Source organism: Dermochelys coriacea, chromosome 15 (assembly GCF_009764565.3).
Source record: "Dermochelys coriacea isolate rDerCor1 chromosome 15, rDerCor1.pri.v4, whole genome shotgun sequence".
Classification (NCBI taxonomy): Eukaryota; Metazoa; Chordata; order Testudines; family Dermochelyidae; genus Dermochelys; species Dermochelys coriacea.
Window position 1 is genome coordinate 2,508,122 of NC_050082.1, and position 24,460 is coordinate 2,532,581.

The following is a 24,460-nucleotide window of genomic DNA, read 5'->3' on the forward strand; positions in this document are numbered from 1 at the left end:
TCTTCTCCTTCCTCCTTGTATCAACCTTTTATGCACTTGAAAACTGTTATCCTGTCGCCTCTCAGTCTTCTCTTCTCCAGACTAAATAATCCCAATTTTTGCAATCTTCCCTCATAGGTCCTGTTTTCTAGACCTTTAATCATTTTTGTTGCTCTTCTCTGGACCTTTTCCAATTTGTCAACATCTTTCCTGAAATGTGGCACCCAGAACTGGACATGATACTCCAATTGAGGCCTAATCAGCACAGAGTAGAGCGGAAGAATTACTTCTTGTGTCTTGCTTACAACACTCCTGCTAATACAGCCCAGAATGATGTTTGCTTTTTTGCAACACTGTTACACTGTTGACTCATATTTAGCTTGTGGTCCACTATGACCCCCAGATCCCTTTCTGCAGTACTCCTTCCTAGACAGTCATTTCCCATTTTGTATGTGTGCAACTGATTGTTCCTTCCTAACTGGAGTACTTTGCGTTTGTCCTTATTGAATTTCATCCTATTTACTTCAGACCGTTTCTCGAGTTTGTCCAGATCATTTTGAATTTTAATCCTATCGTCCAAACTACTTACAACCCCTCCCAGCTTGGTATCATCTGAAAACTTTATAAGTGTACGCTCTATGCCATTATCTAAATCACTGATGAAGATATTGAACAGAACTGGACCCAGAACTGATCCCTGTGGAACCCCACTCGTTATGCCCTTCCAGCATGACTGAACCACAGATAACTATTCCCTGGGAACAGTTTTCCAACCAGTTTTGCACCCACCTTATAGTAGCTCCATCTAGGTTGCATTTCCCTAGTTTGTTTATGACAGCCATGCGAGACAGTATCAAAAGCTTTACTAAAGTCAAGATATACCACGTCTACCACTTCCCCCTATCCAGAAGGCTTGTTACCATGTCAAAGAAAGCTATCAGATTGGTTTGACACAATTTGTTCTTGACAAATCCATGCTGACTGTTACTTATCACCTTATTATCTTCTAGATGATTGCAAATTGATTGCTCAATTATTTGCTCCATTATCTTTCCGGGTACAGAAGCTAAGCTGACAGGTCTGTAATTCCCCAAGTTGTCCTTATTTCCCTTTTTATAGAATGGCACTATAGTTGCCCTTTTCCAGTCCTCTGGAATCTCTCCCATCTTCCATGACTTCTCAAAGACAGTTGCTAATGGCTCAGATATCTCCTCAGTCAGCTCCTTGAGTATTCTAGGACGTATTTCATCAGGCCCTGGTGACTTGAAGATATCTAATTTGTCTAAGTAATTTTTAACTTGTTCTTTTCCTATTTTAGCCTCTGATACTACCTCATTTTCACTGGCATTCACTATATTTGACGTCCAATTGCCACCAACCTTCTTGGTGAAAACCGAAACAAAGAAATCATTTAGCACTTCTGCCATTTCCACATTTTCTGTTATTGTCTCCCCCCCCCCTTGAGTAATGGGTCTATCCTGTCCTTGGTCTTCCTCTTGCTTCTAATGTATTTGTAGAATGTTTCCTTGTTACCCTTTATGTCTCTAGCTAGTTTAATTTCATTTTGTGCCTTGGCCTTTCTAATTCTGTCCCTACATACTTGTGTTGTTTATATTCATCCTTTGTAATTTGATTGAGTTTCCACTTTTTGTAGGGCTCTTTTTTGAATTTTAGATCATTGAAGATCTCTTGATTAAGCCAGGGTGCTCTCTTGCCATACTTCCTGTCTTTCCTACGTAGTGGGATAGTTTTCTTTTGTGACATTAATAATGTCTCTTTGAAAAACTGCCAACTGTCTTCAATTGTTTTTCCCCTTAGACTTGCTTCCCATGGGATCTTACCTATTAACTCTCTGAGTTTGCTAAAGTCTGCCTTCTTGAAATCCGGTGTCTTTATTTTGCTGTTCTCCCTCCTACCATTCCTTAGAATCATGAACTCTACCATTTCAGGTTCAGAGTAGCAGCCATGTTAGTCTGTATTCGCAAAAAGGAGGACTTGTGGCACCTTAGAGACTAACAAATTTATTTGAGCATAAGCTTTCATGAGCTACAGCTCACTTCATCGGATGCATCCTGTGGGAATGTGTGTGGGACAAGAGACGCTGTGCATCAGCTAGAAGTGAGATGATAAAGGAGGGCCTACGCTGCAACCCGAGCCCACTGTGCTTCCATCTCAGCACAGGGAGCAAAGGACTCGCTGCTAACATAAATCCCAGCCCAGAAGGAGCTATCAAGCTCCTCCCTCCATCCAGGCTGACACTGGCATCAGGCTGCTCAGAGTGTAGCACTCATACTCATGATTGTCAGCACTGCAGTGAGGTACCATGTTCATCCCTAGCCCCTCGCTTTCTCAGAATGCAGCCTTGATCTAGACATTCAGCTCAGTCAAGAGAGAATGTCATTTACCAGGCAGGATGCTGCCAGCACCCCAAGGCTTCCAGTGCCAGCTGGCACCACACCGGGCAATGTCCTCATCTAGACCAGACCCAATTAGATGTGTGAGATTTACCTTTAGCAGTTTGCCTCTCCTGGGAGATCAGTGCTGTTTGGGGAAGGGTGAATTGGGGTTTCTCTCTGAGCAGCTAGTTCTTGCTATGGAAAAGTATCTGCAAACAACTTGGTTTGTGACATTAGCTGTTTCCCACTGAATGGATGGTGCTATGGGCAGATCCTGGTCTCAGCTCTGGCAACGTGGATACAGACCCACTCCGCTGCAGCCACTGGAGTCACTCCAGATTTATCCCAGCAGGTTCTGGCATGGATCCCTGCTGCTCTCACACTCACCTGGTCCGGTTCAGCTCAATCTTACATGGATCCAACTCGACATACTTCTTTTCCTCAAAGATCCGGTTTATGATTGGCTTCAGGACCTCATGGAGATAGGGCATCCCTACCACCTGCAGAAACAGCAGAAAATGGATGAATGATGGAGGGGAGTGCGAAGGGGATAAGAGAGAATGGGGGAAGCAAGAAGGAAGGAAGAGATCGGGAAGGGGAGAAGGAGGATAAAAGAAAGAAAGAAAGAAAGAAAGAAAGAAAGAAAGAAAGAAAGAAAGAAAGAAAGAAAGAAAGAAAGAAAGAAAGAAAGAAAGAAAGAAAGGCCAGACTGGGTCAGACTAATGGTCCTTCTAGCTCAGTATCCTGTCTCTGACAATGGCATACCAGATGCTTCAGAGGGAGTGAACAAAACAGCATCTGGCAGCCAGAGGCTTAGGGACACCTGGAGCATAGGGTTGTGTCCCTGCTCATCTTGGCTAATAGTTATTGATGGATCTGGCCATGAACTTATGTCATTCTTTTTTTAATCCAGTTGCACTTCTGGCCTTCACTTTTGGCAGCAAGTTCCACGGTTGACTGTGTGTTGTGTGAAGAAATACTTCCTTATGTTTGTTTTAAACTTGCTGCCTATTCATTTCATTGGGTGACCCCTGGTTCTGGTGTTATGTGAAGGGGTAAATAACACGTCCCTATTTATTTTCTCCACACCAGGCATGATTGTATCGCCCTCTGTCATACCCTCCCCTGGTCATCTCTTTCTAAGCTGAACAATCACACTTTTTTCTCTTTCATTGTGGGGAAACCGTTCCACGCCCCTAATCATTTTAGTTGCTCTTCTCTGAACCTTTTCCAATTCTAATATATCTTTGTTGAGATGGAGCGACCAGAATTGCACACGTCTTTCAAGATTTCAGAGTAGCAGCCGTGTTAGTCTGTATTCGCAAAAAGAAAAGGAGTACTTGTGGCACCTTAGAGACTAACAAATTTATTAGAGCATAAGCTTTCGTGAGCTACAAGTGAGCTGTAGCTCACGAAAGCTTATGCTCTAATAAATTTGTTAGTCTCTAAGGTGCCACAAGTACTCCTTTTCGTCTTTCAAGATGTGGGTGTAACATGGATTTATACAGAGGCAATATGATATTTTCTGTTGTCTTATTTTATAATGTCCAACATTCTGTTGGCTTTTTTGATGGCCGCTGCACATTGAGTGGATGTTTTCAGAGAACTTTCCACAATGACTCCAAGATCTCTTTCTTGAGTGCTAACAGCTAATTTAGAAAGGATGAACAATACAGAGAGGAGAGATGAGGTGGAGAAATTGGAGAGTGCCACTCATTACAGGTTCTGCGACCCAAGGGACAAGCCCCAGGTTTGACCCTAACCTGCCTTCCAGGGGACTGTTGAAGCCTCATGTCACTTCCTAGCACCCCCTCTTGGAGCTGTAAGGAACGGTGCTTGCCATTCTCTGATGGAGAAAGCTGGTTGCAAGGGGATCCCTGGGGCAGAGACAGCCCCAGGAAGAAGGGGAAGCTAGGGCAGTAAATGCCACTGAAAGGGGTGCTGCAGCTCTCTTTGTGAGTTGACCAGTAGGCCCAGCTGAGGATGACAGTGGGGAAGGAGAGAATAGCTTTCTCCTCGCTGACAGAGAGAGGGGCTTTACAGTGAGAGAACACGACTGATGCATGATGGGTACCTCACCAGGAAATCCAGGCCCCTATAGTGCTCACCGGAGATCAGCACTTTACACCCCTCCAAGAGTGGCCTGCCTAGCTCAGCTCAGGGTAAAACAGCTTCTCCTGCCCCTTGCAGAGGTGGGTTTATTATGCTGATCTCCCTTCAGCAGAGAACGTCTTCACCAAACGCACTGCAGTGGTGCAGCTGTATTGGTGCAGCAGCGCTGCTGCAGTGCTGTATGTGTAGATAAGCCCTGAATAAACATTTCAGGATATATCTTCACTGGACATTTTGCCCATTAACCCCTGTGATCCTTGGGGTAAAGAACAAACCAGGATAAAACATGTGAGGTGTTTTCACAACGGTGTTAACTATCCCAAACTCATTGGCAATCAATTACCAGGAGACACAAGAGTCTAGTGAAGACAAACCCAAAATTTAGCCCTTCTGGGGCTCTTCTCATGGCCAGTGCACACCCCTGGCAGATCAATATTAGCAGACAACCAGCTCCCTGCATCCACCGCCTATCTCACAGACAAGGACACAGAGAGATTTGCCCAAGGCCACCACAATTGGAATCTGAACTAGCCAGGAGTTCCTGGCTCCCAGCTCTGTGCTCGGACCAGCATGTCACTTTCCTCATGGTGTTATTTCACAGGCTGCACAGGGAGTAGGATGGAAGAGGGGCCTTTAGCATGCTGAGGTATGGCACAGATCAGAGTTGCTAACACCAGCTTTCCCGGAATTCACTGGGACACTCTCCACCACACTCACCTTCATAAACTGCTCCATGGATTTGGAGGCCAGGGAGTTGGAGCGGAAGAGTGTGTTTGGATCAGCTGGAAGCAAAGAAAATTGATTTATAACCCAGCTGGGATCTGTGCCACATTGCATTTTCACAGTGCCTTTCACACAGCCTCATCCCACATGGCATCAGCTAGACACAGCAGGGGGGTAGGTGCAAAGATGTTGTCCAGTGACTCAGAGCCTTCAGCCCTATGGCCAGCAGCATGGGACTGAGAGACTGAGAGGTGCTAGCAGCAGAGAGCAGATGGGTCTCCAAGAAGAGGGGGTGGAGACAGGCAGGCTGCTTCAGGCAGCAGGAGCTGCAGGGGAGAAGGCGTTCACACCAGCAGAGACAGAAAAGAGGCTGGTGGGGTGGGGGGAAGCATAGGACTTGGGGGCTGCAGCTCAGGCGAGAGCTGGGGAGACATGCATGAGGATCCCAGCAGAGATGGAGCCATGTCACATGCAAGGGGGGCAATGCCCTGGAAAGCCAGCAAGAGGCGAGGGGACAGCAAATGGAGACAAGAACCCTGCCATGGTTCTTACTTTGGAAGAGACCCTGGGCATTATCCCTGGTCACACTAAGGCCCTTGGACTCTGATAGTATGAAGTGGGGAGGAAAGCCCGAGAACTCCCCTGCTTATGTGACCTCCCTGGCCATCTAGGGTGGCATAAGGGCTATGCAGAGCCCCACTTCTGGCATGGGGGTGTGAGCAGAGTGGCCAGTGCTATGACTTTGCACTGGCTGCCACGCAAAGCAGGGTAAGTTAGAGCAGCCCTGAGATGGCTCTGAGTTGCACCGGGAGCTGGGTAGGCTCCAGAATACAGGGAGCCCAAAGATAGCTTAAAGTCACCTTACGACACCCCTCTATCCCTGCCCCAAGGGCAGGAAAGGAGTGACTGGGAATTCGGTCTTTAATCTAGTCCATTCCCACCACAAGGGTTTCTCTAAATGGCCTCTCTCCCCCGCCACGTAGCCAGGCTGCGAGCTCAGTTCTGCGCAGACGCCAAGCAATTCACTGCATTGGTGCTGGAATTGGGCCAAGCCCAACCTAATTGCTTCCTCCCGTAGGTAGAGGCAGGCAGCCAGGAGCACGCCCCAGTCACCACATCTGCTCTGAAAAGAAGCACTGATCTTGGAGTAGCTCCCATGTTAGACCTGGTGGAACCAATACCACTGGTACTAGAGCCATGGACACTTTAGACATTGATCCCCATTGGTATTCAGGGCCAGGGTACCTTAGACACTGATCCCCACTGCTATCCAGGGCCAGGGCACCTTAGATACTATCCCCGTCGGTATCCAAGGCTAGGGTACCTTAGACACTGATCCCCACCAATATCCAGGGGCAGAGTACCTTAGACACTGATCCTATCCAGGGCCAGGGCACTTTAGACACTGATCCCCAACACTATCCTGGGCCACAGGTATCTAGATACTAATACCCAGTGGTACCCATACTTCCTGGTACCTATTGCCATGGGTACCAATGCTCACTGGCACTAGGGTCATGGGATGTTGCAGATTTCCCCCTATGAGTGTTCACAAAGTGACAGGGGAACTTTCACCCAATGGTGGCTCCAGACATGCAGTTCTTATCTCGATCACAAACCCTGCAAAGCTCAGTGGTGCTGGGATGTAGAGTTTGGTCCAGCCCATTACAGAGAAAGGACAATCATTACATGAGGAACCAGATTTCAAATACATGGGGGTGAAGTCATCATAATTCTTATTTGTTTTATGCTGGGGCCTAAAGACCCTAGCTGAGCTAGGAAGTGCTGTACAGACACAGAATGGGAGAGAGTCCCTGTGTCCCACTGTAAATAGACAAGACATGCAAACGGTGGAGTGGGGGGGGGGAAACTGAGGCATGGCAAGGGGCAGTAACTTGCCCAAGGGCAGCCAGCAGGTCTGTGGCAGAGTCAGGAATAGAATACAGGTCTCCTGACTCCCAATCCAATGATCTATCCACTAGGTCACACTGTGTCCCATGGTGCCATCTACCATGCTTGTCTCACATGCAGCTGCTCCTAATGAGTGAGGAGGAGTTTGTTTCCATACATACTGACCCTTCACTCTCCTTGCCCCACTAAGTTTCAATGGGGAGACCTAGCTCCTATGGTCCTGGCCCAAACCTTCCCATTTCCAGCTCCCAAATATTGCCAAGTGTCAGAACCCAGGTTTGATCAGAGCATTTCTGGCCCATATTCCATTTTCCTGCCACCCCCTGCCTCCAAACCAGGCAGCCTGGGGTTTCTATGGAAACACAATGATACATTAGGACCAAAAGAAGGATGCTACGATGGGGAGAGGAGCCAATCAGGGAGTTATGACAGGAAACCAGATGACTGGCTCCCAGTTTGAAGCAAGGTCTATTCATGGCCTGGAACAATTGGAAGGGGGCAGGAGGTCTTGGTAGCTGCCCCCCTCACTCCCCCACCCTCCATGTGACTGCAGACTTGAGATCAGGAGAGGGAGAAGGGGAAGCAAGCCCTGCACTTTGGAAATAGAGGAGTGGGAGTTCCTGCCCCCCTTCCTATGGGGGTCCCAAGGCCAGTCTGAATTCAAAAGCTTGCCTTGGTGTCAGAGGATGGGCTCACTTCAGATAGGTCTTTTGCTTGTGATTCCAAGGGAGGACCAAGAGATGAGTGCCCAGGGAAATGCACAGGGGAGTGGCATGGAGGCAGATAAGGGTATGGAGGCAGGTACCAATGTCAGTTGGTCACAAGTGCCCAGGTACTGATACCAGCTGGTAGCTAGGGCCACAGATACCAATGCTGACTGGGACTAGTGTCACAGGTACCTAGGTATCGATACTAACTGGTACCTGGGTGCTAGGTAAGGTGTGGAAATGGGCTCAAAGGGTATTCAATAAACTCCCCTCTCCCCCGGATTTTCCTGGTCTAGGTGTGGCACAGGAGAATCCCCACCCCCCACCCCCAACACCAGGCAAGCAGCAGCGGGTTCCCTCTATATGGAGCACCCCAGATCACTTTGGGAACTCCCTCAGTCCAGGCCCTGGCACTCCACAGTGATGCCTAGTGCCATGAGCTTTGGCAGTGATGAGCAGCCCCTGGGGAAGGTCCTGGGCCAGGCTCTCGCCACCAGGCCTGTGGGGCAGCACTTACTGGTCTTGGTCACCTCCCGCAGGTTGAGGTAGTCCAGGAAGGGCACCGCCAGGCCCTGTCCCAGGAAGATCTTCACCAGCTTCGTGGCCACGTCCTGCCGGCTCTCCACCGAGCTGATCTCTTCCAGCAAGGCCAGCGGGCTGACGTCCTCCTCCTGCCACACAGCAGGGCAGCGATGCTGTCTGGCCAACATGCATCTGCCCCATCCAGGGAGACCCCCAGAGCCCCCGCACCAGAGCCCCCTCTGCCCCACACCGAGAAGGACCTCTATGCCCTCCATTCCCAGAGCTCTCTCTGCCCCACACCGAGCAGGGCCCCTTTGCCTCACACAGGGAGATCCTCTCTTCCCCAAGGACCTGCTGTGACCCACACACCAGGAGGGTCCGTCGCTGGCTCCCATCCCCAGAGGAAGCTTTCAGACAGGTGTGGGATGCAGCGGGGCTGGAAGCTGACAGGCCATTTGGATCGCGCGGCCAGGCTGACCCTGCAGAACCACAGGCTCAGCTGAGCACCCAGCCCCCTCCCCAGCTCCCTGCCCCTCTGTAGCAGAGCCAGTCTCCCCAGCTCCCTGCCCCTCTGTAGCAGAGCCAGTCCCTTGCCCCCAAGGCCCTGGACAGGACGCTGTCTACGGCTCCAGCCTGGGCTCCTTCTCCTCCTGGCATCCCCTCCAACTTCCCCTGGGACGAGCGCCCGCCTGCTGCCAGCTAACACCTGCCCCTCCTGAAACTGCCTCCTGCCCCAGCAGCACTCTCCCTGCCTACCTCGGCTTGCAGGGCAGGGCACAGGGCACATCTCACCCTGGCTGGTTAGCCCTGGGTGAGGCCAGGGCGCTAGAGCTGTATGGTCCCGATGCTTCCTACTGGCTTCTGGGAAGCCCAGCCTCAAGCCAGCAAGAGGCTCCATCACCCCAGTGTAGAGGCCAGGCAAGGCCAGTGCGAGACACCCAGCAGCCTGGAAGCTGGCTGCCCAGTGGACAGCCGCAGAGCCAGGGCTGAAGCCTGTTGCTGGCAGGACACAAGGTAGTGGCTTGAGGAGCCCTCCCAGGGGTGTGCAACTGTTACCCCTGCACTGCACGGCCCCTAGGGCTGGGCTGGGCTTGTTTGCAACCATCCAAGGCACTGAGCTGGGCTCGCAGCACCTGGCAGCCCAAGGAGAGCTGTCTGCTGTACTCGGAACCTGGGCATGCCCCCAGAGCCCAGCCACAAGGGCTGGAGCCTGCAGAGTAAACCCAGGCCCAGGAGCACCTAGGGCTCTGGCCTCAAAGCCTGCAGCACACAGCCTGCACTACCAGCAGGCTAGAGAGGACTGGCATATCAGAAAGCACACAGCCATCCACAGGCTGCCCCGCTCACTGACTGGCTGCTGCATCACCACGTGACCCCCAGCCCCAGAGTGGTGTTGTGACTCTCCATAAGCGGGGCCAGCAGGGCACAGATGGGGCCAGCGGAATCAGAACAGCCCTGTGGAGAAATCGTGGCTGGGGGCAAGCGCAGGACAGGAAAAGGAAGGTAGCTAAGACTCACTGCCACTGGCTATTGAACCTTGTGCACGATCACTGCTGTCCTAACAGCCCAGTGTCAATGGCCAACCCATGAATCAGACCCCGGCCACCCTTGCTCACCCTGACGGCCAGGTCGCAACAGGCCCTGGTCAGAGGCAGTGACATGCAGCCGGTAACCAGAGCTGCCTGCCACTGTGGCTTCAAAGCACTGACATTACAAACCTTTGCATGCACAAACATACATGCACACATCCACATGCACGTGCACACAAACAGCTATACGCACGTCTGCATGCACTTGCACACACACACGTCTGCACACACACATCTGCACGTACACATTTGCACACACGTACAGGCTTGGGGACAGCTGCTCTCTGCTTTAATCTTCATTCAGATTAACATGCCCGTCGGGTGCTACCCCACTCCTGCAGAGCTATCAGGCAGTGCTGGTGGGTGGCTCAGTGCCACCAGGGCTCCACAGGGATGACAAGGGACGGATCACTGCAGGCCCCAGACGGCCGGGAGATGAAGTGCAGGCTAAGGAGGAAATGCTGCAGGCCTGCAGGGCAGAGGCGCTGCTATAGAGGGGTCAGCCAGCAACTGCTGGGTAGGGTGACCAAGTGTCCAGTTTTCGCCCGGAACACCTGGTTGAAAAGGGACCCTGCCAGCTCTGGTCAGCACAGCCATCCGGGCTGTTCAAAGTTCAGTTGGCGGTGCTGCCCGGCGAAGGCAAGCTAGTCCCTACCTGTCCTGGGGCACCACCCTGGGCCTAAGAAGTGGCCAACAGGTCTGGCTCCTAGGCGGGGGGGCCATGGGGCGCCGCATGCTGCCTAAGCCCTGGCTCCACACTGGTGCCTGGGGGTGAGAGCAGTGCATGCCGCAGAGCTTCCTGCCCCCACACCTCCTGCCTAGGAGCCGGGCCTGCTGGCCACAGCTGGGGTGCAGCACGGAGCCAGGACAGGCAGGCAGCCTGCTTTAGCCCCTCTGCGTCACTGCCTGGGATTCTGCCTGAGGTAAGCCCCTGCCCCAACCCTGAGCTCCCCCAGCACCCCACGCCCCTCATCCTTGGTCCACCCCAGAGCCTGTACCCCCAGCCCAGAGCCCCCCCAACCCTGAACCCCTCATACCCGGCCCCACCCCAGAGCCCTCACTCCCTCCCACACCCCAACCCCCTGCCTCAACCTGCAGCCCCCTACCACACTCTGAATTCCTCAGCCCCACCCCCCAGCCTGGAGCCCCTCCTGTACCCCAAACTCTTCATCCCCGGCCCCACCCCAGAGAGCGCATCCCCAGCTGGAGCCCTCACCCCCTCCCGCAACCCAACTCCCTGCCCCAGCCTGGAGCCCCCTCCTGTACCCTGAACCCCTCATTTCTGGCCCCACCCCAGAGCCCACATCCCCAGCTGGAGCCCTCACCCCCTCCTGCACCCCAACCCCCTGCCCCAGCCCAGTGAAAGTGAGTGAGGGTGGGGGAGAGCAAGCCACCGAGGGAGGGGGAATGTAGTGAGCGGGGGCGGGGCCTCGGGGAAGGGGGGGCTAGGGTGTTCGGTTTTGTGCGATTTGAAAGTTGGCAACCCTACTGCTGGGGCACAGACACTGCAGCAGCAAGGAACTGTTCAGATCCCTCTGGTGGCATGAGTGAGGGGCCCGGGAACTAGAAAGCAAACTGAGGATGCCCACTGCTTCCCCTCCTTCCTTCCATCTCCTCCCCCCTATTCCCCTCCTTCCCGCATCTCCCCCATCCTATCCTTGCCACCCCGCCGCCCCCGTGTGTGCTTTCTGCATGTGGCTTGGACACAGACACAGTCAGGTGGCCGTGCACAATGAGCTAGGCAGGCTGGTACCCACCTCTGCAGGGCACAGGATGGATTCCACCAGGAGCTCAATCAGGGGCTGGTAGTACATGGAGGGCAGGATCCTGTCCTCAGCCAATCGGACTCTCAGCCGCAGAGCCCCCAGCTTTCCTCTGCAATGACACCCGAGACACCACCCACATGGGCAAGTGGAAACCAGCACATGGGAGCCTGTATGTGCAACCTGGTTCTAGCCAGCTCAGCCCACCAGCACAGCAACCAGAATCTACAGCCAGTACCCACAAAAACCCAGAGCCAAGATCTCCCAAGATGAGCCTGATCCCCTCTGTCCTTAACTGCTCCCCCTCTGCTCCTCACCTTTCCTTCCAGCTCAATGGCATGGGGTAAAACCTCAGCCTTCACTGGGCTTGGGCTGTGGCGATTGCTATCAGTGTCCTGCCCAGCACCATCCCATGGCACTGGTGCTTCCTCCAGTGGAGGAACATAGTCCTGTCCCACCACTGCTCTGCGTCGGCATGGGCTCTGTGGGTGAATCATGCTGGCGTCAATGCATCCAGCGACCTTTCCATTCATCCGGCCAAGCCTTTCAAGCTCCCATTTCAAGGCAGGATGAATGGCAATAAGGAGAGAGGTCACCCAGAGCTGGACTATTTCAGCAAATTACAGAGGATCCCCTCTGCTGCCCCAGTGGCTCTTGTGCCTGATCCACTCCCAGACTCAAAGCCCCCAGTCTCCACAGGCTTCTCTTAGATCATACGTGGGGCCCCGCTGGTGTGCTGGGGGGGAAGTGAGAGCTCAGCGGGGTTCACAGCCCCAGCACCCTAGTTCCGGGCACTTTGCTTTTGTGTTAATATAGCCCAAGGGACCAGGGCAGGAAATAAAATGCCCATATTAACTCCATTTAAAGATATCCTCTGAACCCCTTCAGCACCCTTCAGATGCTCAGTGCACATACGGGAAGGTGGCAAGGGGTGACCTGGTGGATGAACAAACACCTCCCAACCGCCTTTGAGGAAGGGCGGCATCACTAAACCTCATTTTTCAGTTGGGGAAACTGAGGCACAGAGCAGGGGCCTGCCTTACCCAAGGTGAGCATGCAAATCAATGGCAGAGCTGGGAATAGAACCCAGGAGTCCTGAACCCCAGCCCCCTGTCTTAAGCACTAGATACACCCCCCCCCCCATGTTGGAAATGGAACCCAGGAGTCCTGACTCCCAAAGCCCTGGTGTAACCACTGTTCCATGCTCCTCTCCCAGAGCTGGGACTCAAAGCCAGGCTCACTCTTTCTCGTCCCCCCAGGGGTTAATGATGGTCCCTAGCTCAAGGCTGACTGTTTACCCAGCATCCTCCTCAGCAGTGGGGAAGGGCAGGAGCCTGAACCAGCCTTTGGCAGCGGATCTCTGAAGAGCGTCCAGAGAGAACTCAACCTGTGTGGGATACAAAGAGAGGGACAGTAAGGGGACAGGAGCTGACAGCGGGGGGCAGTACTGCAGTGTCGGGGGAGCCTCTTCCCATTGTCTCAGCCCCTGGCGATATAGGGGGAAAACTCAAGCCCTCACATTAGCTGCCAGTGTGGTTCATCCCCAGGCTGTTTCCCTTCCAGACTCTTAGAGCACTTCCAGCTTCTCACTGCAGTAGCTCTGCGGCGTGCTCCAGCCCCGGGACCCCTGGGAAGCCGGCGTGCTCCAGCCCCAGGACCCCAGGGAACCATAGATTCGTAGATTCATAGATTCATAGATACTAAGGTCAGAAGGGACCACTCTGATCATCTAGTCCGACCTCCTGCACAGCGCAGGCCACAGAATGTCACCCACCCACTCCTATGAAAAACCTCACCCATGTCTGAGCTATTGAAGTCCTCAAATCATGGTTCAAAACTTCAAGGAGCAGAGAAGCCTCCCTCCAGTCAACCATGCCCCATGCTACAGAGGAAGGCAAAAAAAAAACCTCCAGGGCCTCTCCAATCTGCCCTGGAGGAAAACTCCCTCCCGACCCCAAACATGGCAATCAGCCAAACCCTGAGCACATGGGCAAGATTCACCAGCCAGATACCCAGGAAAGAGTTTTCTATAGTAAATCAGATCCCATCCATCTAATATCCCATCTCAGGGGATTTGGCCTATTTACCCTGAATATTTAAAGATCAATTACTTACCAAAATCCCATTATCCCATCATACCATCTCCTCCATAAACTTATCGAGTAGAATCTTAAAACCAGATAGATCTTTTGCCCCCACTGCTTCCCTTGGAAGGTTATTCCAAAACTTCACTCCTCTGATGGTTAAAAACCTTCGTCTGATTTCAAGTCTAAACTTCCTGGTGGCCAGTTTATACCCATTTGTTCTTGTGTCCACATTGGTGCTGAGCTTAAATAATTCCTCTCCCTCTCCTATATTTATCCCTCTGATATATTTATAGAGAGCAATCATATCTCCCCTCAACCTTCTTTTAGTTAGGCTAAACAAGCCAAGCTCCTTAAGTCTCCTTTCATAAGACAAGTTTTCCATTCCTCGGATCATCCTAGTAGCCCTTCTCTGTACCTGCTCCAGTTTGAATTCATCCTTTTTAAACATGGGAGACCAGAACTGCACACAGTATTCTAGGTGAGGTCTCACCAGTGCCTTGTATAACGGTACTAAAACCTCCTTATCCCTACTGGAAATGCCTCTCCTGATGCATCCCAAAACCGCATTAGCTTTTTTCACAGCCATATCACATTGGCAGCTCATAGTCATCCTATGATCAACCAATACTCCAAGGTCCTTCTCCTCTTCCGTTACTTCTAATTGATGCATCCCCAACTTATAACTAAAATTCTTGTTATTAATCCCTAAATGCATAACCTTACACTTCTCACTATTAAATTTCATCCTATTACTATTACTCCAGTTTACAAGGTCATCCAGATCCTCCTGTATAATATCCCGATCCTTCTCTGAATTGGCAATACCTCCCAGCTTTGTATCATCTGCAAACTTTATTAGCACACTCCCACTTTTTGTGCCAAGGTCAGTAATAAAAAGATTAAATAAGATTGGTCCCAAAACCGATCCCTGAGGAACTCCACTGGTAACCTCCCTCCAACCTGACAGTTCGCCTTTCAATAGGACCCGTTGCAGTCTCCCCTTTAACCAATTCCTTATCCACCTTCTGATGTTCATATTGATCCCCATCTTCTCCAATTTAACTAATAATTCCCCATGTGGCACGGTATCAAATGCCTTACTGAAATCTAGGTAAATTAGATCCACTGCATTTCCTTTATCTAAAAAATCTGTTACTTTTTCAAAAAAGGAGATTAGGTTGGTTTGGCACGATCTACCTTTTGTAAAACCATGTTGTATTTTGTCCCATTTACCATTGACTTCAATGTCCTTAACTAATTTCTCCTTCAAAATTTTTTCCAGGACCTTGCATACTACAGATGTCAAACTAACTGGCCTATAGTTACCCGGATCACTTTTTTTTCCTTTCTTAAAAATAGGAACTATATTAGCAATTCTCCAATCATTCGGTACTATTCCTGAGTTTACAGATTCATTAAAAATTCTTGCTAATGGGCTTGCAATTTCAGGTGCCAATTCCTTTAATATTCTTGGATGAAGATTATCTGGGCCCCCCGATTTAGTCCCATTAAGCTGTTTCAGTTTCGCTTCTACCTCTGATATGGTAATATCTACCTCTATATCCTCCTTCCCATTTGTCATGCTACCATTATCCCCAAGATCCTCTTTAGCCTTATTAAAGACTGAGGCAAAGTATTTGTTTAGATATTGGGCCATGCCTAGATTATCTTTAACCTCCGCTCCATCCTCAGTGTTAAGCGGCCCCACTTCTTCCTTCTTAGTTTTCTTCTTATTTATATGGCTATAGAACCTTTTACTATTGGTTTTAATTCCCTTTGCAAGGTCCAACTCTACTCGACTTTTAGCCTCTCTGACTTTATCCCTACATCTTCTGACCTCAATTAGGTAGCTTTCCTTGCTGATCCCTCCCATCTTCCACTCCCTGTATGCTTTCTGCTTCTTCATAATCACCTCTCTAAGATGCTTGCTCATCCAGCTTGGTCTACAACTCCTTCCTATGAATTTTTTCCCCTTTCTTGGGATACAGGCTTCCGATAGCTTCTGCAGTTTTGATTTAAAGTAATCCCAGGCCTCAACTAGCTTTAGATCCATAAGTTCTTCAGTCCAATCCACTTCCCTAACTAATTGCCTTAATTTTTGAAAGTCAGCCCTTTTGAAATCAAAAACCCTAGTTGCAGATTTATTTTTGTTAATCCTTCCATTTAGTTTGAACTGAATTAGCTCATGATCACTTGAGCCAAGATTGTCCCCTACAACCATTTCTTCTATGAGGTCCTCGCTACTCACCAAAATTAAATCTAAAATGGCATCCCCTCTAGTCGGTTCAGCAACTACTTGATGAAGGAATCCATCAGCTATCGCATCTAGGAAAATCTGAGCCCTATTATTATTACTAGCACTGGTCCTCCAGTCTATATCTGGGAAGTTAAAGTCTCCCATGATCACGCAGTTTCCATTAGTATTTACTTTATTAAAGACATTAAAAAGGGCTCTATCCATATCCAAATTAGATCCCGGAGGTCTATAGCACACCCCAAGCACTATCGTAGGAGAGGCTTTACTAGTTTTCTTCCCCAATGTAATTTTTGCCCAGACAGACTCTGTCTTATCCATTGCATCGCTTCTTATTTCTTTACATTCTAACTCATCGTTGATATACAATGCTACTCCACCCCCTTTACCTTTGTTTCTGTCTTTCCTAAACAGCACATACCCTTCAATACCTGTAGTCCAGTCATGACTACTATTCCACCATGTTTCTGTTATCCCTATAATATCTGGTTTCACTTCCTGCACCAGTAGCTCTAGTTCCTCCATTTTGTTACCTAGACTCCTCGCATTGGTGTACAAACATCTTAATTTTTGCTGTTTGGCCTCGCTCACATTTTGTACCCTATTAGGCACAGTCATTCTACAGCCAGTATAACTTATTAGACTAGTATCCACACCGCCCTCGCTCCTTATATACATTCTCCTACCCATGGCTGTATCCTTTCTTACTTCATCTTCTTCCCTCTCAATGCTAAAATCTGGCGTGGAGATTTTCTGGACATCTCCCATCCATCTCCCCCCAGTTCCTAGTTTAAAGCTCTCTTTATCAGTTGTGCCAGCCTCGATCCTAGAAGTCTATTTCCTTCCCTACTCAGATGAAGTCCATCCCGAGAGAACTGTCCTCTGTCCGTGAATGCCTCCCAGTGGCCATACATCCCAAAGCCCTCCTTATAGCACCACTGCCTAAGCCATCTGTTGACAGTCATAATCTTGTCACACCTTTGTTGCCCTTCTCTAGGAACAGGAAGGATCCCGCTAAAGATCACCTGAGCCTCAATTTCCTTAAGCGTCTTCCCCAGCCTAGCATAGTCTCCCTTGATACTTTCCAGCGAGAATCTGGCTGTATCATTTGTTCCCACATGAAGGATAATTAGGGGATTCTTTCCCGCTCCCTTGAGTATCCTTTTCAACCTCAGGTCTACATCCCGTATCTTAGCACCCGGAAGACAGCACACCCTTCTATTCTCAGGATCAGCTCTAGTTACAGGCCTGTCTATTCTTCTCAATAAAGAGTCCCCGATCACATAGACCTGCCTTTTCCTGGTGACAGTGCTATTCTCCAGTCTCTCCCCTGTTCCCTCTGGCTGCAAGTTCTTTCCATTCCTATTTTCCCTTACAATTCTCTTCAACCCATCCTGTATCCTCCTGTGTGCTCCAGGCCTGGAAGCAGGAGGCTGAACGGATTCCACCCTCCACTTCAACTCCCTCTGCCCCATAGCACCAAAACAGAGGACCCCCAAATTAAAATGGGGCTTGTTTACCTGATCAGGCTTGCAGATCTCCCTGCAGTGGGGCTGAAGGGACCTACACCCAAGCAAGACACACAGTAGGGCCCAGACATGGGCTGAGGGCTCTCCGCCTAGCACCAGGCTTTATACCCATCGTCATTTTTAAATTGCTTCCCTAGCTGAGCTGCTCAGATACCTACAAACCGTGGCTGCCATCAGCACACTGCTCCATGCCCCTTGGAGTTGTCTACACTGCAGTTAGACCCCCGCCCCTGGCAGCTGTGATAGATCCCTTAGCCTCTTTGGGGGCCCAGGCATAGATGGGGGAGGAGGGCAGGGGCACCCACAAGCGCAAACACACGCACCAAGAACGGTTGCAAAACCTTTTCCTTTCACAAAGATGTTAAGCCCTGTGATGTTATTGACATAAACTATAACCATATAGATCATTGGTGCAACCACTGGTATATATTTGCAGCAAATAGTGTACAAAGGTTGTCGTGTGAGGTGTCTATGGAAAGGTTATGATTTGCTGATTATGATTATGCTATATGTATGGGTGTGTCATGTTTGTAGTTGAAGTTATGAATATTGGCTATCTACTTGTATATCAATGTGTTTTGATTTGAAGTAGTCTCAGTGAAGCATTTGGTCAGCTTCTTGAGAAGGGACTAGTCTCAGTAAGTGCCCAGTCAAGAAACACTTAACTGACAATGGACTTTGGCAGATGCTAAACCACATCTGAGCTGTCCTGGGAACCTTTAAACTAACATGTAAACAATGGCATCGGCCTGTAAAGAACTGAGTCATGCATGGACATGTGACTTGCCCATGTGACTCCAAACTCCATCTTGCTGTGATCTTGCATAGGAGAACCAAGGGATTTCCACCCACAAGAGAAAGCCTAGCTCCTCCATCTTGCCTTTAGTCCTGATTCTTGCCTCTGGAGGGACTTTGCTACAGACTGAAGCTCTAAACAAAGGACTGATGACCCATCCCAGCTGTGGATGTATTCCAGAGACTTGATTTGAACCTGCAGTTTATTCTATCACTGCTAAAAGCCTGAACCAAGAACTTTGTCATTACTGCATTTAATTGATTCCATTTAACCATTTCTAGCTCTCATCTATATCTTTTTCCTTTTATGAATAAACCTTTAGATTTTAGATTCTAAAGGATTGGCAACAGCGTGATTTGTGGGTAAGATCTGATTTGTATATTGACCTGGGTCTGGGGCTTGGTCCTTTGGGATCAGGAGAACCTTTTTCCTTTTACTGGGGTGTTGGTTTTCATAACCATTCATCCACCTAACAAGTGGCACTGGTGGTGATATTGGTAAACTGGAATGTCGAAGGGAATTGCTTGTGTGACTTGTGGTTAGCCAGTGGAGTAAAACCAAAGTTCTCTCTTTGGCTGGTTTGGTTTGCCTTGATGTGCAAAGGAACCCCAGCCTTGGGCTGTGACTGCCCTGCTCTGAGCAATTTGTCCTGAATTGACACTCTCAGAAGTGTCCCACTAAAGACAACATTGTTACAAGCCCTCTCTCTCCACTTGCTTGGCCTGACTCTTCTGGCAGGAGGCTGGCCCAAGCCTTGCTGAGCCACACCCCCCCAGTGGAATAGCAATCAGACAGGTTCTGCTTCCCTGGCAGACAGAACTGCCATGACATGGGGATCAAGTGAACTGAGCAGCAGGTTCAGGTCCCAGCTGCCGGCTCGTTCTGGCTTGGATCAGGACAAAGTGTTGCGTACCATGCTGAGATCTCCAAGCTGTACCCTTCGCCCTCCATGATTCATGAGCATTTTCCTCTCTCTCTGGCCTCTTCTCCTTGGACTTGATTCTCAGTCACACTAAAGTCCCTTGTGCCACTCTGGCAGACTACATAGTGCATGGGGAGGGCCCCAGAGATGCCCCCTTGCTGGAGTTGAACTGGTATGTGTCACCTACATGAGCCTGCTCTCAGCCCACGGGCACAAGGGCAGATCAGGGCTGGAGCCAGCGCTGCTCTCCAGCTATTCACAGAGCCCATGGGAGAGGGGGCATGGAAAGCAAAGCATGAGCTAGAGCAGCCCTAGGACCATGTTAATTTACACCAGAGGGCAGCAGAATCCAGTGAGTGCAGGGGGGGCTTAGAACCAGCCTCACACATACACCCCAGCCACGAGCACAGCAACTGAGAAACCAGCCTGGGAGGTTATTTCCCCACACCAGACCAGCTGAGAAAGGGATCCGCTCTCCTTGCAAGCCAACAGAAGATTTGAGGTTGCAGCAGGCCTGTGTGCCATCGGCCTTCTCCCCCTCCAATCTCCTCTTCATCCCCCACCCCAATCAGAGCCATCAGCCCCCACGCTGGAGGCGCTGAGGAGATGGCCGGAGCTGCTCACCCGTCCCAGGAAGTCGTTCTTCCCCACCATGTCCCAGTCCCACACCTCCACGCTCACAAGGGACCCCTTGGGTTCCTTCCTGGGCACCCCCTCCTCCAGGTCAAACTCCAGCACCTCATCCCAGTGTGGGAAGCGAGTCTTCTTAATGATCTGCAAGGGGAAAGAGAAAGGTGGCATGTCGGAGAGGAATGGGGAGTTAGGTGGGGAAGGTTTGTTCCAGAATAATGACACGAGTGTGGCACAGGACTCCTGGCAAAAGCCAAGAGCAATTGTAACCCACACACCTCCTGGGTGTGGTGTTCTGTCCCATCTAGTGGCACCGAGACCACTTAGAGAGAGATTAATGAGTTTGCTCTACAGCCTTAGCTAACAGTCATATGGCTTTTAGCTTATGTGGTAGAGGTTCATGCATTTAGCTCCAGAGGTCCCAGGTTCGATCCTGCCTGCCAACGACCAGGATCTGTCAATGTTACACAATGTTGGGAACAAAAACAAAGGCTGTTTGAAAGGGGCACTTAAACTCAGCTGCCGGGCAACCCTGCTGCAGCAGGAAAAGAGTGAAATGAGCCAGTGTTTTCTTGCCAGAAAAGGCATCTCTTATAAACAAGAACTACAGCATTCTTCAGTAATGGGCCAAACCACAAAGCTACTGACCCTGCTCTGGGTAGGTGTGCCACTTTCCTTGCCACTGCATTGAGAGCAAAGGACGGAGCAAGAGCACAAGGATGCCCTAGGCTTCCCATCGCTATAACACCTAATGCAGCTAAAGCGGGGCTGGGGTAGACCACACTCCACTGCAGCTTTGCATCTCTCCTCACCTACAGATATGACTGGGAAGAGAGCTCTTCCCCTGGCAGGTGTCAGCTGAGGGGCAGGGCCTGACCCTAAGCCCTTTCCTTGCGTTTGCTGTGTGCTGAGAGGGCTGCTGCAATGCATCATGTTCTCTCTGCTCCAATGGCCCAGCCCAGCCCATGTCACACGTGTCCTGCTGATGGATTCAGGGCTCAGATCCTACAGTGATGGGTGGGAGATACACAGGCAGGCTTCCCACCCCTCTCTTAGCTATCACTGGCACACAATGCAAACCATCCAGAGTCCCAGTGAAAGAAGGGGGAGGGTGGGGGAGTCTGTTTGCCCCTCCCAGAGCCCCTCCCCTTGTGCACTGGCATTGCAACTAAAAGGAGCCCTGTCCCCTCCCCTGCCCCCGTGCAGCCAGGCCAGAGAGCATGCTTCCACATGTGACTGTTCTACTCACAGCTGTCTCCAAAGCGTGGCCATCACAGGACACTCGTGCAAAGGGGTCTGAGGTGCCGGAGATGTCCCGCGGGGCCAGGTCTCTGGGGGGAGAGGACAAGAGAAGGAGGATGGGGGTGGGTTTCTGGATGGCTAGGGAATAGGGCAGAGGCATGGGATGGTAAGGGCTGACTTGGCCTCCCGAGAGTGGCCAGGTGGCATTGTAAGCCCTTTGGGACAGGGACTGTTGCTGTTTTGTGTTTGGACAGCACCCGACACAATGGGGGCCTGGCCAATGCCTGGGATAGCTTCAAGGAACTAACGCAACACAAACAACAGCCAGGACACAGGAGAAAATAGACCCTCTGAAAGGCTGGGAGGTTAAACCCTGAGGTGCTGCTTGGGAGTTTTACAGATAAAATCCTCACCCCTTCTCCCAGTCCTCAGTGCCACATGTTCTGCCCTGCTCCTGCAGCATGGAAAGCGGCACAGTAAGGGCCCTCTCCTCCCCACGCAGGACACCAGTGAGCTGGCGCACAGGCTGGCTTTGCAGTGGGAGATCAAGCTGCTCCATCACCCCTCAGACAGTGGCATGAGCTGGAGTGGGCCCCAGCAGGTGAGAGCAGGGATGTACCCGAAAACTGCAGGGCTGCCCCACTCTGCATCTCACGCACTGCTCCTGCAGCGTGGAACTATGCAGTGGGATGGGGAGAAGCGGGGAAAATGAAAGGAGCTCTTGGAAAGCACCTGTGGAGTTGGATAAGCCCCAGAACAGCCTGGCAGGGGCTCAGCATTTGGGGACATCCCAAGTGGGTGATCTACCAGCTGGCGATCGAGGTGAGAGCAGAGAACATTGCCCCGGGGAAAGAAAAGGCCAGGAGAGCCAGAGCTCCCCTGCCTCCCAGGTAGAGCCAGCCCCTGCCCCTGCCCCTGCCCAAGCCCTGGGGAGCCGTGGGTGAAGGCTGAGAGTGACAGGGGAAGGGAAAGTGAGCACGGCCCTTTAAGGGGAATACAGCCTACCCCTCAGAGCTCTCTTACTGCACCCCCAAGACTTCTTCCCTCTCACCCTGTCTTTCCACCCCCCCCCCACTCTCCCCTACTCCACCTGTCCCCCACACGCATACCAGTGTCCCTTAGCCAACACTTGCTGTTCCCATGGCTACTCTCCAGTATTAGTAGCATAGTCTCCTCCCCTGCTTGGGGGAGAAGCACTGCCCCAGGGCTGGGGCAAGTCACAGGCAGCCGAAGGGGCGAGCCAAGGGACACAAGTTCCAGTCCCGACCACATTCTCTCACCCCCTGCAGGCTGCCCCGTGGAGAACCCTGCCTGGTGCTTTCATCATGAGCCAGCAGGGCCCCCAGCTAGCTCTCCGTGGGCCTCAGGCATGCCAGGCCACCGGAGACAGGGAAGGGACAGCCTGCCCTCATGGAGGTAGCATATGCTCCCCTAGTTCCCTGGAGAACTGCTGTGGAACTCCCCTGCCCCACATGAAGGGGGATGGACTGACCCACCCCCTCCCACCTGCCCCTCTGCAGAAGAGTGCTTGGAAGATGTGTTGGCTTACCCCATCTCCCCTCCCCGAGCACTCTCCATGGCCACATTGTTGCCTAGGAGTCTGCGCTGGTTGCTAGGATAGCAGGATCCCTTCTCTGCATCGTGCTGCTCTCTGTCAAGCCTCCTGGCTGGCTGGCTCTGGTACAATGGGACTGGGCCCCTACACTCCCTTACCAATCACTCTGGCCTGTGCCCCCAAAGCAGGGGGACGGTAGCCAAAGCCACATCACTGCACTCTCATGCCCCATGGAGGGAATCCCCATCCTGTGCCTAACTCCATGTGTTGAGAGCCAGAACTCAGGAATCCTGGGGTCTATTCCTGGCTCTGCCACTGGTGACCTCAGACAAGTGACTTCACTGGTCAGTGCCTCAGTTTCCCCACCTGTAAAACAGGGATAACGATACTGACTTTCTTTGTAATGCGCTTTGAGATCTAAGATTAGAAGCACTAGATGAGAGCTAGGTATTATAAACACTCTGGAAGGGAATCTTAGCACTACTTGTAAGGGGTGTGGGGCTGGGAGCTGAGCTGTAAGGAATCACTAGGCTGATACCAAAAAAGGAGGGGCCTGGACCTGAAGATTAAAGCTAACAAGTCACTTTAGTAGTAACTATGTTTGAAAGGATCTGTGATGCTGCAGTTTAAGGATACTGGCCCTTTCCTGTGGGGACTCCAGGGGTTCAGATCCTGTGGGAAAATAGTGGAGCAAATCATCAAGCTGTCAATTTGCAAACACTTAGAAGGTAATAAGGTGATAAGTACCAGTCAGCAGGGATTTACCAAGAACAAATGGTGTCAAATCAACCTAGTAGCTTTCTTTGGCAGCATAACAAGCCCTGTAGATGGGGGGAAGTGGTAGATGTGGTCTATCTTGACTCTAGTAAGGCTTTTGACACTATTTTGCATGACCTTTTTGACAGTACACCCCGTATTCTTCCTAGAGATATGCTTATGATATGAATATGGCATAACTAAGATGTATTTTATGCAAGATGGGTCATGTGAGATATCATTGGAAAGGTTATGATGTACTAAATGTGATTGTCCTATTTGTATGCATGTATCATTTCTGTATCTGAAGTTAGGAATATTAACTCTGTATCAATTGCAAAAGTGTTTGTACCTGGGTAAGGCCCACCAGACAAAATGCAATCAGTCTGGCTGGTTAGTCAATAAACCATTAGGAAGGATAACAGGTCTTTGAAGATGCTAATTGCCCCATCTTCTTGAGAAGCTTCCCAGGATGCTGCTCTAACACTGCAAGGTCATGTGGTCTGGTACTGGACACCATCTTGGACTGCTGCTATTTTTCTACTCAGAGGGGGTGGGGATCAAACTGGGAAACAAAGGATTCCCACCATATGTCAATTCTATTTAAGGCTGGGGAGTGAGTTAATCAAGGTTTTTTCACTCCATGCATCCGAAGAAGTGGGTTCTAGCCCACGAAAGCTTATGCCCAAATAAATCTGTTAGTCTTTAAGGTGCCATCCGACCCCTTGATGTTTTTGTGGATACAGACTAACACGACTACCCCTGATACTTGACAATCAAGGTTGGTTCTTCACTGAATTCCCACCCAAGATGACTGCTAGAAACACCTACAACTGAACTGGGGAAGAACTGGACCAAGGCTACAAGTCAGGCCCGTGAAAGAAATATCTGGAATTTTAAGCTGCAAGCAAGAGTAGTTTGTCATCAAGAAATTCTGCAATCTGCCTAAAATAACATTTAGGGTGGGAAATTACTACTTGTAGCCAA

General features: G+C 50.8%; 1 protein-coding gene across 2 annotated transcripts in view; it reads right to left on the minus strand.

The window, feature by feature from the left end:
• The window catches only part of RASAL1 (RAS protein activator like 1), a 101,970-nt gene that overhangs the window by 38,675 nt on the left and 38,835 nt on the right, over positions 1 to 24,460 (minus strand). For both annotated transcript variants that reach the window (XM_038373370.2, XM_043497814.1), the window contains 7 exons: positions 21,170 to 21,251; positions 19,915 to 20,064; positions 13,001 to 13,089; positions 11,697 to 11,814; positions 8,346 to 8,499; positions 5,205 to 5,269; positions 2,763 to 2,875 (listed from right to left, as the gene is read on the minus strand). In XM_038373370.2, coding sequence (XP_038229298.1) covers positions 2,763 to 2,875; positions 5,205 to 5,269; positions 8,346 to 8,499; positions 11,697 to 11,814; positions 13,001 to 13,089; positions 19,915 to 20,064; positions 21,170 to 21,251 — 771 coding nt within the window. The remainder of the gene's footprint in view (positions 1 to 2,762; positions 2,876 to 5,204; positions 5,270 to 8,345; positions 8,500 to 11,696; positions 11,815 to 13,000; positions 13,090 to 19,914; positions 20,065 to 21,169; positions 21,252 to 24,460) is intronic.